The 15,049-nt window shown below is 44.0% G+C and overlaps 1 protein-coding gene across 2 annotated transcripts in view; it reads right to left on the reverse strand.

Annotated features, from left to right (window-relative positions):
• Window positions 1–11,466, reverse strand: part of CRB1 (crumbs cell polarity complex component 1) — a 146,006-nt gene extending 134,540 nt beyond the window's left edge. For both annotated transcript variants that reach the window (XM_075322187.1, XM_075322188.1), the window contains exon 1: window positions 11,211–11,466. In XM_075322187.1, the coding sequence (XP_075178302.1) occupies window positions 11,211–11,283 (73 nt within the window). In that variant the 5' untranslated portion in view covers window positions 11,284–11,466. The remainder of the gene's footprint in view (window positions 1–11,210) is intronic.
• Window positions 11,467–15,049: the final 3,583 nt, after the last annotated feature.

The raw sequence follows: 15,049 nt of genomic DNA on the forward strand, positions 1-15,049 counted from the left end.
TGCAGCAGGCGGGCCGCTGTCAGCTGCCGCGTGGGGAATTACTGCCGTATTCTCGGGGCCCGCTGCTCCGGCGACCAGAGTAGGGGCTGCAGCCATCTCACCTTCCTCTGCCCCCGTGGGCGCCGCCGCTCCATCAGTCGGCGCGGGGCTAGCATCAAACTCGGCAGCCGACATCTTCCATCCCATTCCCCCTTAGTCTTATTCCGGCTCCTCCTCTACCGGGGCGGGGCTTTGATTTTCGCGCCTCCACTGCTCGAGGAGACGCTCGAGCGGGGACTTTTCGTGCCCAAGATGGCGGCTTCTCCAAATTTTCGGCCGGACACCTCCGACGGTCACAAGGCGCACCTTTACCAGACGGAACAGCGGTAAGATCCTGTTCGTGACGCCAAGTTGTCGCGGGCGGAGGAGGGGACACTGCGCTCTCCCACTGCTCGGGTCCGGCTGCTGCTGCTGCTGCTCGGTGGTGGCTCGAGCTGTGGGCCGGATCCCGGGGACTCGAGCGGCATTCCTCGCCCGTGAGTGAAAGGGGGTGGTTTGGGTTTAGGGATATTGTCCGTGACGCCACCCACGGTTGTGGTGAGATTGGTGACCCACCGCTGCTCTGGATGGGGATCCCGGGAGCGATGACAGGGAGCAGCTTGGATGTTGGTTCTCCCCTCCGTGGGTAGGGGGGGTTGGTTGTCCCGGGGCCCGGTGAGGTGGGTAGGGATGGTTGGCAGGCGGGTTACGGGGCCTGGTGAGGTGCAGGGTCGCGGGGGCAGCGCTGTGCCGCACGGCACGGTGGTACTCACTCAGCCAGTAACGAATACACAGTCTCTGGTAAAACAAACAGCTGGATGGACAGGTCCCACAGATGGCTGCGGTGTTTCTCCTCCCGGCAGGTTGATGGTGACTGCCTTTCCCTGCACCTATGTAGTGTGTACGGTTCCAATGGGTTCCCACCGGTAACCCGCTCCCCAGCTTGGATGGGTGCTGAAGGAGCCCCTTTTGCCTGCAGGCTCTGGCCCTAGGAACTGTAGCCTTGGCGGTGACTGTGTTTCCCTCTAACGGTTGGACTGTTGCCTTCTATCGGGACTTGGCTGCTGGGAAACTCCGGAGGTTCCCTTCGCTAACGGATTTGACAGTTTCAACGGCAACTCCTAGCCTTGTCGGGGTCCGTAAGCCCTGCCGGTTGGTGCTGGCTTCTCTTTGCGTACCGGTCCAGTACCGCCGGGCCACCGCCCATCCACGGTCCTTACGGCTAGCTCCAATAGGCCTCTCCTGCAGATGGTCACCACCGTCTGCCAACCTTGCTGTTCCGTCCGGGCCACACACCCAGACCACTTTCTGTCTGCTCCTTTACCACTTCACTCCTCTCACTTCCACTTCCAAACTAATCTCACTAAAAACTCACTCTTTTTCCCGCCTCCAGGACTGTGAACTCCTTGGTGGGCGGGACCAACTGCCTGGCCCACCCCCTGGTGTGAACATCAGCCCCTGGAGGGAGGCAACAAGGATTTTGTGTTTTGGCTTTGGTGTGCCTGACTGGGGTGTGGGGTGTGTTGGTGTAGTAGTACCTGTGACGATCTGGCTTGTCCAGGGCGCCACAGAATCAGAAGGGGTCGTTCTAGTAGTGGACAAAAAAAAGACAAAAATTAAAAATACAAACTATTTTTTAATTTGCTCAAATTTCTTGAACCATGCACACCATTTTGAAGAATTTGGCACAAAAATGGGAATAATGCAAGCCAAAAAAAAAACGAAAAATGACTTTAAAAATCGCAAAAGATGAATCGTGGTCTTAGTTTTATAAAAAAAATAAATAAATAAACTCTTTTTCACATAATCTTTTCTATCATCCTATGAGATTTGCTCCTAGCATAGATTCACGTCCCATAAGCGTTAGTCCCCTGAGGATACCAAATTAGTGGTGACGTAGCCTTCATTAGACCATTGGCTGCTATGGTAATCATCTGCATAGCAGTAGATGAGGCCTAAGAGATTAGTGTTTTCTCTATGCATTAGTTTCTACATTCAGACAATTTATACATTCAGCCCCGCGTCACACATTATGTAATAAGTTCCTAAGATTCCGATAGAGGTGGCAGGCAGAATTTTATGGCTTTATGGCTATGTATGGGGGAGGAAGATTGGACCTCGGTATTACAAAATCAGAGCTCGAACAGCAAAAAAAGTGTAAATTATCTTACTGGTGCCTGGTAAAAAAGTGTTCATTCCCTAGATAAAAGAGTCATAAATCTAACATTTCTTCTGTGATGCCAATAAGCCTTTGTGTGAATCCATATTCTGTCTATTTTGGGTTTTTTGGGGGTTTTTTTTTGGGGGGGGGGGTTAACAATGGAAGAAAGCAGTATAAGGCTAGGGCCCACTTTGCGTTTCCACCTGCGTTTTTGGTGCTTTTTAGGTCCGTTGTGAGAAGCACCTTTTTCATGCCAAAAGGCATGCGTTTTGATTTCCCAGCAAACTCTATGGAAAATGGGGATTTCTAGACCCTACTTTGCGTTTTAAAACGCTGCGTTTAATTTGCATATTTTGTGGCAAAAAACATGCGTTCAAAGACGCAGCATGTCAATTGTTTTTGCCATTTTGGGTGCGTTTTGCTAACATTGAAGTCTATGAGAAACGTCAAAAACCAAGATTCCAGCAAATTCCTGCGTTTTACCTGCTTTTCCAGTGCAGAAAACATGCGTTTTGGACTTCAAAATAATGATTTCATATGTCCCTTTACACACACACATAGTCCGACAATTAAAAATAAGAATTTTAATAAATTATTGCTATTTTTCCATTAAATATCATATTTCCGCTATAATTTCATTAAATTAATCTATTTTCATTATTTTTCACACAAAAAAGATTTGTTTCTTTTTTTCAAATTTTTTCATTGAGTTTGACTATTTAAACTTTATTTAGCAGTGTCTTGATGTTCAAAAGGCATCTATCAAAACGCAGGTGGAAAAGCAGGTAAAAAGCACTGAAAATGCATCTAAAATGCGGTAAATACGCATGCGTTTTCAGCGCTAAATTTCTGAAAAAGGCAACTTTGGTCAAATCAATTAAGCCAAAAATGTGCGTTTAGAACTGCAAGTAGATGAACGCAAAGTGGGGCCCTAGCCTTAGACAGAAAAAATGTTGATGCAAGCCCAAGGATCAGGAGCACAGGTCCAATTAACAAATTTAAAAAAATGGAGATGGAGACAGAGCTTCAAAAAAGATCAGGCCTTTGGTTATTACCCAAGCAATATTCCGGCTGTACTGGCCTATTCAACCTCGATAAAAACTCATACAGCTGGAATGTTGCATGGGTAATGCATGAAGGTTTGATCTTTTGTGAGGCGCTACATCCATCTCAACGTCTATGCTCTTTTAGTTATGTACGCAGGGCAGCCATATCCTCACAAATTTATCTTTAGCATATGAACGGCCAGATGGAATAGATCTGGGCCATAATGTTAATTACAGAGTCGACCATATTTGATTATATAAATGAGGGAACCACTAAGTGGTTGGAAAACAAGAAATGATCAGCTTTGTGTTACTAAGAAAGCAGTTATTCATCAGTAATGTAGAAATAGTCCTTTAGTCCAACAACTAATATATTATCTCAGTCAATTATTGCTTTTTTGTGCATCTACCATGTCAGCATCGTTGAACCTTCAAACTTATGAGTTGATCTGAAATAGATTTCTAGAGTGTGTTATTCAGATACAAATGTCAGATCTTAATTTATTTATTACTTATTAATTTCATTGGAGAGTGATCTAGACTCATTTATCTACATTCACAACAAAATGGAAAATCAAGATGAGAAATGTCATGGAGTGTGATGGGATAACCAGGGACCGGGGCTCCTAAACTGGCCCTCAGGCTATAAGGGCCATTGCTGTCCCTGATTCCAGAGATACTTCCGATGGTGACGATGTCTGGGCTGCCTTCTTTGCCCTGCTCCTGTACAGCCCTGATCTAATACTCCCTCTCCCTCACCTCAGGGGAGGGCTGGGACAGGAGTGGTAATACCCACAGTGGTGGACAAACAGGGGAAACAAAAACTCGTTCACTCAGCACGCTCACATAGATGGGAAATGTCATGGAGTGTGATGGGATATCCGAGGACTGGGGAAAACCAAACCTTTTGGCCCTTGTTGGCTGCTGGCAGTGTTTTCTCAGGCTGGTCTCCCCGAGATCAATGATTGTTTTGTCTTGTTGGTCTACTAGGCATTGCTCCCACCTGGCTAGAATCCTACTCCACGCTGATGAGGGGCAATACCCCAAAACAGCTGTCTGTGGATGGATACCTGGCCTTGGTAATTCCCTTGTCATATCTATAAACTTGTCAAAGAGTTGGATATTGAATGAAAGGGCCACTTAATATGGTGGTTATGGTGGTTTCCTAAAAAGAGCCACTTCTTGGCTAGGTCCTTCCGGGAGAGATATCTGGCTAGTTTCTGTGTTGAGACTCCTAACAGAGGCTCCACGGACTTTTTTTGATCTGCATATTTCCCAGGGGGCAATGCACCTACGATTTCACTGTCTTGAGCGCCCTCGCTGGCTGCTGGCAGTGTTTTCTCTGGCTGGTCTCCCCAAGATCAGTGATTGTTTTGTCACATATATTATATGTGAGATATTAGACAACATATGATAAGGAGGAAAATAAGAACAGGGAGAAAACAAGAGAACTAGACAAGAAATCCATTCACAAAGCACTACAATCTCCAGCAGGATTAGATACAACAGCGTAGACCAGAGTAGCAAAACCTATCGTCGGCATGGGAAGACGGATTCCTCCATCTTAATAAAGGCAGGGAGTAGCTGTGACAGGTCTTCCCAAAATATCAGAGGTAAGCAGCAGGCCAATATAAATTAACTCCTGCCAGCCTGATCACAAATGAACACACAGCTGGTTGATGCCCGAGCCTGACTGCAACTCAGAAGCACCAGAGAAAACACAGTGTGGCATGATAGAGTCTGACATGGGAACAGCATCTGATGCCGCCATGACACCTGGCGAGTTATCAGTAAAACCCCATGTGACAGGAATATGGACAATTTTGTATGTGATATGGCATCCTAGCTACTAAAACCCTATCAGGCTTCTAAAGTTATATGTCTGTCTATGTCATAAAGGTTAGTTAAGGGTAGGTTTACAGTGAATTTATGAAGATTTTCCTAGCAGAAAAATCTGCCATGGAAAACGTAAGAGATTTTATTGTGGTGCATTGTTTATGCTGTTTTAATGATGTTTATTGGGTGTTTTCTGCACTTAAGGAGAACAAACCACCAGGATTTTTCAATATGAAATAAAGGCAGTGCCATACAGACACTAATATGCTGAATCCAGGAACACCTGTTATAGACAGATCCGATGCTTGGTTGATTAAATACTTTTAGTCAACGTTAAAATGTCGGAGGACCATCTCCGGCGCCATTTTATCGAGGATACTGCGGAGTGGAGACTATAAGCAGCAGGGGCACATACGCAGATGTAAAAAAAAATCTGTACACGCGCCAATGCATATCATAGTCTTAACCGCAGTGTCTTTAATAAAATGGCGCCAGAGATCACAATGCGCGCATGCGCAAACTCCAGAGGCATATTAATGAAGACAGAATTACTGTGGCAATGTGCACGCACCGCCAACAACAGTAATGGTGCGCAGCACGATATTCAAATAAAGAAAAGAGGGAAAGCCAGAGGGACGTCAGAGGAGGAATAAACACTGAGGACCCGACTCACAAAGGCCAGTCCATTGCACCTGTCAATCAAAGTGCAGTGCATTTCTTCAACTTTGATGAAATATATTTCATCAACCAAGCATCCGATTTTTCTACAACAGGTATGCCTGCAATCAGCATCTTACTGCCTGTATGGCACTGCCTTTACTTTATATTGAAAAATCCTGGTGGCTGGTTCCCTTTAATACATTAATTTGACAAATTCGACACTATTTTTCTATAAATTAAAATACTTCAAGAATTGAAATGTTGCTTCAAGGCTGAAAAAGAACAAATGCAAAAAGCAGAACTTTGGGTACCATTGAAATCAATAGCAAGAATATTTCATGACTGTTTTAGCTTTTTGTGATCTTTATCGGTCCCCACAGGAGTCTTGCAGTCTTGGCATTAGTATCCAGCTCCAGTAGCATCAGGCTGTAGGCATACAGTGTAGATGATGCCAAGGTCATTACCATTCAGTGCGCAAGCACCCGACACCACTAATGCTTGATGGTAATTCCAGGACGTCATGACTCCGGTACAGAATTTTGTCATTCATGCTCAAAGACATTTTTTCAAAAAGTTGCATCTTCAGAAAGCTATTACCATCGAGTATTGATGACATGATCCGTTTAATCAATGATCTATTAGCACAGTTGACAGATAAGGTGTGTGTGTGTGTATATATATATATATGTAGATAGATAGATATATGTATATATACAGTCAGGGCCAGAAATATTTGGACAGTGACACAAGTTTTGTTATTTTAGCTGTTTACAAAAACATGTTCAGAAATACAATTATATATATAATATGGGCTGAAAGTGCACACTCCCAGCTGCAATATGAGAGTTTTCACATCCAAATCGGAGAAAGGGTTTAGGAATCATAGCTCTGTAATGCATAGCCTCCTCTTTTTCAAGGGACCAAAAGTAATTGGACAAGGGACTCTAAGGGCTGCAATTAACTCTGAAGGCATCTCCCTCGTTAACCTGTAATCAATGAAGTAGTTAAAAGGTCTGGGGTTGATTACAGGTGTGTGGTTTTGCATTTGGAAGCTGTTGGTGTGACCAGACAACATGCGGTCTAAGGAACTCTCAATTGAGGTGAAGCAGAACATCCTGAGGCTGAAAAAAAAGAAAAAATCCATCAGAGAGATAGCAGACATGCTTGGAGTAGCAAAATCAACAGTCGGGTACATTCTGAGAAAAAAGGAATTGACTGGTGAGCTTGGGAACTCAAAAAGGCCTGGGCGTCCACGGATGACAACAGTGGTGGATGATCGCCGCATACTTTCTTTGGTGACGAAGAACCCGTTCACAACATCAACTGAAGTCCAGAACACTCTCAGTGAAGTAGGTGTATCTGTCTCTAAGTCAACAGTAAAGAGAAGACTCCATGAAAGTAAATACAAAGGGTTCACATCTAGATGCAAACCATTCATCAATTCCAAAAATAGACAGGCCAGAGTTAAATTTGCTGAAAAACACCTCATGAAGCCAGCTCAGTTCTGGAAAAGTATTCTATGGACAGATGAGACAAAGATCAACCTGTACCAGAATGATGGAAAGAAAAAAGTTTGGAGAAGAAAGGGAACGGCACATGATCCAAGGCACACCACATCCTCTGTAAAACATGGTGGAGGCAACGTGATGGCATGGGCATGCATGGCTTTCAATGGCACTGGGTCACTTGTGTTTATTGATGACATAACAGCAGACAAGAGTAGCCGGATGAATTCTGAAGTGTACCGGGATATACTTTCAGCCCAGATTCAGCCAAATGCCACAAAGTTGATCGGACGGCGCTTCATAGTACAGATGGACAATGACCCCAAGCATACAGCCAAAGCTACCCAGGAGTTCATGAGTGCAAAAAAGTGGAACATTCTGCAATGGCCAAGTCAATGACCAGATCTTAACCCAATTGAGCATGCATTTCACTTGCTCAAATCCAGACTTAAGACGGAAAGACCCACAAACAAGCAAGACCTGAAGGCTGCGGCTGTAAAGGCCTGGCAAAGCATTAAGAAGGAGGAAACCCAGCGTTTGGTGATGTCCATGGGTTCCAGACTTAAGGCAGTGATTGTCTCCAAAGGATTCGCAACAAAATATTGAAAATAAAATTTTTTAGATTGGGTTTGGTTTATTTGTCCAATTACTTTTGACCTCCTAAAATGTGGAGTGTTTGTAAAGAAATGTGTACAATTCCTACAATTTCTATGAGATATTTTTGTTCAAACCTTCAAATTAAACGTTACAATCTGCACTTGAATTCTGTTGTAGAGGTTTCATTTCAAATCCAATGTGGTGGCATGCAGAGCCCAACTCGCGAAAATTGTGTCACTGTCCAAATATTTCTGGACCTAACTGTATATATATATATATATATATATATATATATATATATATATATACAATTTTGGAATATGAAACTGAACACAGACAGTACAGTAGCACAGTGGTCAGCACTACTATTTTTTTGCAGACTTGGAGTCCTGGGTTCAAATTTGTCCAAGGCCAATATCTACAGGAAGTTTGTATGTTCTCCCCATGTTTGCGTGGTTTTCCTCCGGGATCTCCAGGTTTCTCCCCCACTCCTAAGACATACAGATAGGGAATTTATATTGTGAGCCCCAATGGGGACTGTGAAGATGTCTGTAAAGGGCTGTGGAATTAATGGAGCTATAGAAGTAGAATAAAACACATGTTCTTCTAACAAGGAACCAAGTTTATATTTAAACAGAGTTAAACATAATTCTTTGACAATGATGCTTTAAGACAAAGTAATTGTTGGTATACAATATTCTTAAAAGGAATCTGGCACCAGAATTTTGTATCTGTCACGCTCCCCGGGTCCTCGGCTCCCCTCCCCGGGTCCTCTGCTCCGCTCCCCGGGTCCTCAGCTCCGCTCCCCGGCTCACCTGCCCCGCTCCCCGCTCTCCAGCCTCCGGTGCCCGTCCTTCCCAGGCCCCCTGGTCTCCGATCCCGGCGTCCGACGGCTTCCCAGGTCCTGGCCGGCTCCCCTGCGTCCTCCTCTCAGCTTCCTTCCCTGGCTTCTGGCACCCGGGCCGCGCGCATGCGCATTAGGGCGCGCGCGCGGTCACTGACCCTTTCTTAAAGGGCCAGCGTCCATTAACAGGAAATGATGCAGAACAGGTACAGGGTATAAAGGGGTTATTGTCCAAGGGGGCGGGGCCTGATCTTCGTGTTTTCCCAAGCTAGGAGTCAGGTCTCCTTGTGTTTTGTGAGATACTTACCTCTCTATCTTCTAGAGCCGATCCTGCATCGCCATCCGGTCCTGCGGTACCTCGAACCCCAAACGCTGCCCATCTGCCATCCTGACAGTCCGTACCATCTCGGATCCCTGCGGTGACCCGTCATCTCGCTCCAACGGTTCCGGACCCCGCCTGACACCATCACGGCTTCCGAACCTGAGATCCGTCACCCGGACCACCATCAGTGACCTCGTGGTTCCAGGGACTTCTCCGTATTCTCCCAGTGCACGGACTGTCCTGCTACCTACAGTGCTCCGGCTGCCGGACTCCTTTCCCTCATCCGGGAGTTCAGCCCAGTGGATCCACCTCCAGGGTCTACCCGTCCATCTGGCCCTAACAGTATCCAACAAGATATAAGGGCAGGGACTCTGATTCCAGTCATGTGTCACTTACTGGGCTGATTGCTGCAGTTTTAATAAAATAGCTGTTTTATCCACTGCAGATATACAAGTTCTCTAAATGCTGAGCTCTGTATAACTCTGCCCACACTACTGATTGTCAGCTTTCTGTCTATGCACATTGTACACAGAATGCTGCCAATCAGTGGTGGGGGCATGTTATACAGAGCTCATGAATATGGAGGACTACCAGGTTTACTAGTCCTCTAGTGATAATCTCCTGGTGATAGAATGATTGAACAGTATCAAAACTACAGCAAACAGCCCAGTACGTTACCCATGGCTGGAATCAAGATCTCTGTCTCTACAATATGCTGCTCTCAGGTAAGATTACATTATAAAACACATATTGCTGCTCTAACGGGTGCTTTACACGATGCAACATCGCTAACGATATATCGTCAGAGTTACGGTGTTTGTGACGCACATCCGGCGTCGTTAGCGACATCGCAGCGTGTGACAGCTAGGAGTGACGATCAACGATCGCAAAAACGGCAAAAATCATTGATTGTTGACACGTCGCTCCAAATCATAATGTCGTTGGTGTTTCAATCCGCAGGTTGTTCGTCATTCCTGCGGCACCACACATCGCTGTGTATGACACCGCAGGAACGACGAACATCATCCTACTGCGTCCATCGGAAAGGAGGAAGGAAGGAGGTGGGCGGGATGTTCCGGCGGCTCATCTCCTCCCCTCCTCTTCTATTGGGTGGCCATTTTGTGACGCCACTGTGACGCCGAACGAACCGCCCCCTTGAAGGAGGGATTGTTCGGCAGCAACAGCGACGTCGCTGAACAGGTATGTGCGTGTGACGCTGCCGTAGCGATATTGTTTGCTACAGCAGCCATCACCACATGTCGCACGAACGACGGGGGCGGGTGCTATTGCTTGTGACAACGCTAGCAATCGCTAGCAATGTCACAGCGTGTAAAGTACCCTTTAGATCAGGTGGCAAAATACCTGGTGAAAGATTCCCTTTAAGGCTATGTACGGACGCTGAGTATTTGGTTGCAGACATTTCTGCACCAAATCTGCGTCCCTTGGCAGAAAAAAGGCATGATTTTGCCTCGCGTTTTTGTCGCGATTTTCTATGTGTATGTGAGTTGTTTTTTGCATGCATTTTCTATGCATTCTGGGGTGACAAAACGCTGCAAAAACACTGAAAAAATTAACATGCTGCCTCAAATCTGCAGGGGAAAAATAAGCAACTTGTACAAAACTTCAGGATTCTCTTTGACTTTGTTGGCATAAGGATTTGCATGCAATTTTGTGACAAAACTGCACTAAAAACCACATAAAAAAATGTGATGAAAATGCACTGTGTGCACATACCCTAATAAATATGAATAAGAATTAATATTTAGCATATATATGTCTTATAATATATCATATAGAGAACAGTTCAAATTCCAATCACTTTTCTGCCGGTATTGACCTGAAGCCTCTGGGGATGCCTCCGTAACTTTCCTCACACGGCCATGCACAGACTACAAGTGGAGACTCGATAGAGGGCTTCATTGCCTGGTACCATATGGTATTTACACCCAATAATACTTCAGCCTGCTGCTAGAAAATTATTCATGCAGAGCGAAAATTGGCCTGAAAAGGCCTTTCATATGTAATGATGCATACAAAAGAAGTCTGTCATTGTCATTAACGTAGAGACTTACAAAATAATGATGGAGAAAAACAGCGGCTTCAGAAAAAATAAAGTATAAAATAACTTCTGCCACAAATATGTTCGTCGCACCTAATGTATAAAGCAATTATGGAATAATTAATTGTTAATGGAGCATAATTAGGAATAAATGTAACTTACACGTGACTTGTAAATACATCAGTACAGCTAAGCAGAGGCTATGAGTCCACGACACCCGTGACTGTTCCATCATCCGGATCTGCTCTATGGTTCTGTCCACATCACTCCATTAAGGCAGGATGCTGGGAACCATGCCTCGTCCATATGCACAAAGCATCAATCCGGCATCATGTATGCGCTGACAAAGTCTGCTCTCATTGACAGCCAAGATGCTGAACAAGTGGCATGGGTGATGGGGAAAACCTGGCGCAGATAATTGCAGATGCATGGAGGGGATGAAGGGGAGGGAATCTGCCTGCGGAGACTGGGATCCACTAATATCATGCTGGATTATCTGCTCTCAAATCTTTATCTGAATTTTAGTCCGCAGTCAAATACTGTGTCAATGATTATAATAGTAGAGGGATATTTACAGATGTCTTTCTGGCATAAAAGAAATGTAGATATATCCAAGCTGTCTGTGACATAATCAGATTTTCCAAAACCAAAAATGATGATATCACATGTAATTATTCCCACATGGACGGGGTCTTCTATGCCTTTGATTTCTTTCTTGGTACATGTTTCGTCTCTGTCCAGTCATACAGATCTGTAAACCACCTACGGTATAGGACTGGACTTAGTGATTCCCCTAACACGTTTCCCATCTTGCTTGTCATCATAAAATAGGAACATTCTTATTTCTATTCGGTGAAAGGTCTAAATTGTGAGATCTAAACAACTGGGTCACACATTTCTAAAGGGAGATGGAGTGTGGCTCACATGCAATAGTTACTAAAAATGGTCAAGAAGCACCCATGACTCATTACTGGGTCTCCTCAATTAGAACTTACCAGACTTAAACTGGTTCTCTAAGATTAGACAAACAAGGCTACTTACTTTCAGAAGCAGCATCACCCTTGACCATAAATCATGTGTATTACTGCAGCTCAGTTCGGTCCACAATAGGGCTGAGTTGCAATACCAGTCACAGCCTATACTCGGGGGTGGCGCTGCTGCAGAAAAAAAGCAGCCATGCTTTTTTTTTTATCCTAGAAACTAATTTAAAGGGAACCTGTCTTGTTGATATGGCAGTCTGAGTAGCCCTTTATAGAAATTATAACTTTTGTATATGTATAGACATACTGTACTGTATATATATATATATATATATATATATATATATATATATATTCACATTGAAGGCATCAAAACTATGAAGCAACACATGTGTAATGAAATACTTAACAAAAAAGTGTGAAACATCTGAAAATATGTCTTATATTCTAGGTTCTTCAAAGTAGCCACCTTTTGCTTTGATTATTGCTTTACACACTCTTGACATTCTCTTGATGAGCTTCAAGAGGTAGTCACCGGAAATGGTTTTCACTTCACAGGTGTGCCCTGCCATGTTTAATAAGTGGGTTTCTTGCCTTGTAAATAAGGTTGGGACCATCAGTTGTGTTGTGCAGAAGTCTGGTGGATACTCAGCTGATAGTCCTACTGAATACACTGTTAGAATTTGTATTATGGCAAGAAAAAAGCAGCTAAGTAAAGAAAAACGAGTGGCCATCATTACTTTAAGAAATGAAGGTCAGTCAGTCCGAAAAATTGGGAAAACTTTGAAAGTGTTCCCAAGTGCAGTGGCAAAAACCATCAAATGCTACAAAGAAACTGGCTCACATGAGGACCAATCCAGGAAAGGAAGACCAAGAGTCACCTTTGCAGCGGTAGATAAGTTTATCCGAGTCACCAGCCTCAGAAATCGCAGGTTAACAGCAGCTCAAATTAGAGACCAGGTCAATGCCACACAGAGTTCTAGCAGCAGACACATCTCTAGAACAACTGTTAAGAGGAGACTTTTTGCAGCAGGCCTTCATGGTAAAATAGCTGCTAGGAAACCACTGCTAAGGACAGGCAACAAGCAGAAGAGACTTGTTTGGGCTAAAGAACACAAGCAATGGACATTAGACCAGTGGAAATCTGTATTTTGGTCTGATGAGTCCAAATTTGAGATCTTTGGATCCAACCACCGTGTCTTTGTAGAAAAGGTGAATGGATGGACTCTACATGCCTGGTTCCCAAAGTGAAGCATGCAAGAGGAGGTGTAATGGTGTGGGGGTGCTTTGCTGATGACACTGTTGGGGATTTATTAAAAATTGAAGGCATACTAAACCAGCATGGCTGCCACAGCATCTTGCAGTGGCATGCTATTCCATCCGGTTTGCGTTTAGTTGGACCATCATTTATTGCTCAACAAGACAATGACCCCAAACACACCTCCAGGCTGTGTAAGGGCTATTTGACTAAGAAGGAGAGTAATGGGGTGCTACACCAGATGACCTGGCCTCCACAGTCACCAGACCTGAACCCAATTGAGATGGTTTGGGGTGAGCTGGACCGCAGAGTGAAGGCAAAAGGGCCAACAAGTGCTAAGCATCTCTGGAAACTCCTTCAAAACTGTTGGAAAGCCATTTCCGGTGACTACCTCTTGAAGCTCATCAAGAGAATGCCAAGAGTGTGCAAAGCAGTAATCCAAGCAAAAGGTGGCTAATTTGAAGAACCTAGAATATAAGACATATTTTCAGTTGTTTCACACTTTTTCTTAAGTATTTCATTCCACATGTTTTCATTCATAGTTTTGATGTCTCTCTCTCTCTCTCTCTATATATATATATATATATATATATATACACACACACACAGTACAGTCCAAAAGTTTGGACACACCTCATTCAAAGCGTTTATATATCTATATGTACATACAAGTGCATATCAATAACTTAAATTACCTTTTTGATGATACTCTATTTCAGTAATTCAATACAAAAAGGGAAACACATACAGTATATTATATAGAGTCATTACACACAGAGTGATCTATTCCTATATGTTATATAGAGTCATTACAAATAGAGTAATCTATTCCTATATATTATATAGAGTCATTACACATAGAGTGATCTATTTCACCTGTTTATTTCTGTTACTGTTGATGATTATGGCTTACAGCCAATGAAAACCCAAAAGTCATTATCTCAGAAAATTAGAATATTGTATAAGACCAACTGAAAAAATAATGTTAAACTCAGAAATGGTATCTACTGAAAAGTCTGTACAGTAAATGCCTCAATACATGGTCGGGGCTCCTTTTGCATGAATTACTGCATCAATGCAGCGTGGCATGGAGGTGATCAGCCTGTGGCACTACTGAGGTGTTATAGAAGCCCAGGTAGCTTTGATAGCAGCCTTCAGCTCATCTGCATTGTTGGGTCTGGTGTTTCATTTTCCACCGAGTTTCCTGGCCAATCAAGCACAGTGATACTGTGAATATTAAACCAGGTATTGGTTCTGTTGGCAGTGTGGACAGGTGCCAAGTCCTGCTGGAAACTTAAATTTCCATCTTCAAAAACTTGTCGGCAGAGGGAAGCATGAAGTGCTCTAAAATTTCCTGGTAGACGGCTGTGCTGACTTTGTTCTTGATAAAACACAGTGGACCTACACCAGCAGATGACATGGCTCCCCAAACCATCACTGATTGTGGACACTTCACACTAGACCTCAAGCAGCTTGGATTGTGGCCTCTCCACTCTTCCTCCAGACTCTGGGACCCTGATTTCCAAATGAAATGCAAAATTTACTTTCATCTGAAAACAATACCTTGGACCACTGAACAACAATCCAGTTCTTTTTCTCCTTGGCCCAGGTAAGACACTTCTAGCGTTGTCTATTGGTCATGAGTAGCTTGACACAAGGAATGTGACAGTTGTAGCCCATGTCCTGGATACGTCTGTGTGTAGGGGCTCTTGAAGCACTGATTCCAGCAGCAGTCCACTTCTTGTGAATCTCCTCAAAAATTT

This window comes from Anomaloglossus baeobatrachus, chromosome 8, assembly GCF_048569485.1.
Source record: "Anomaloglossus baeobatrachus isolate aAnoBae1 chromosome 8, aAnoBae1.hap1, whole genome shotgun sequence".
Taxonomy (NCBI): Eukaryota; Metazoa; Chordata; class Amphibia; order Anura; family Aromobatidae; genus Anomaloglossus; species Anomaloglossus baeobatrachus.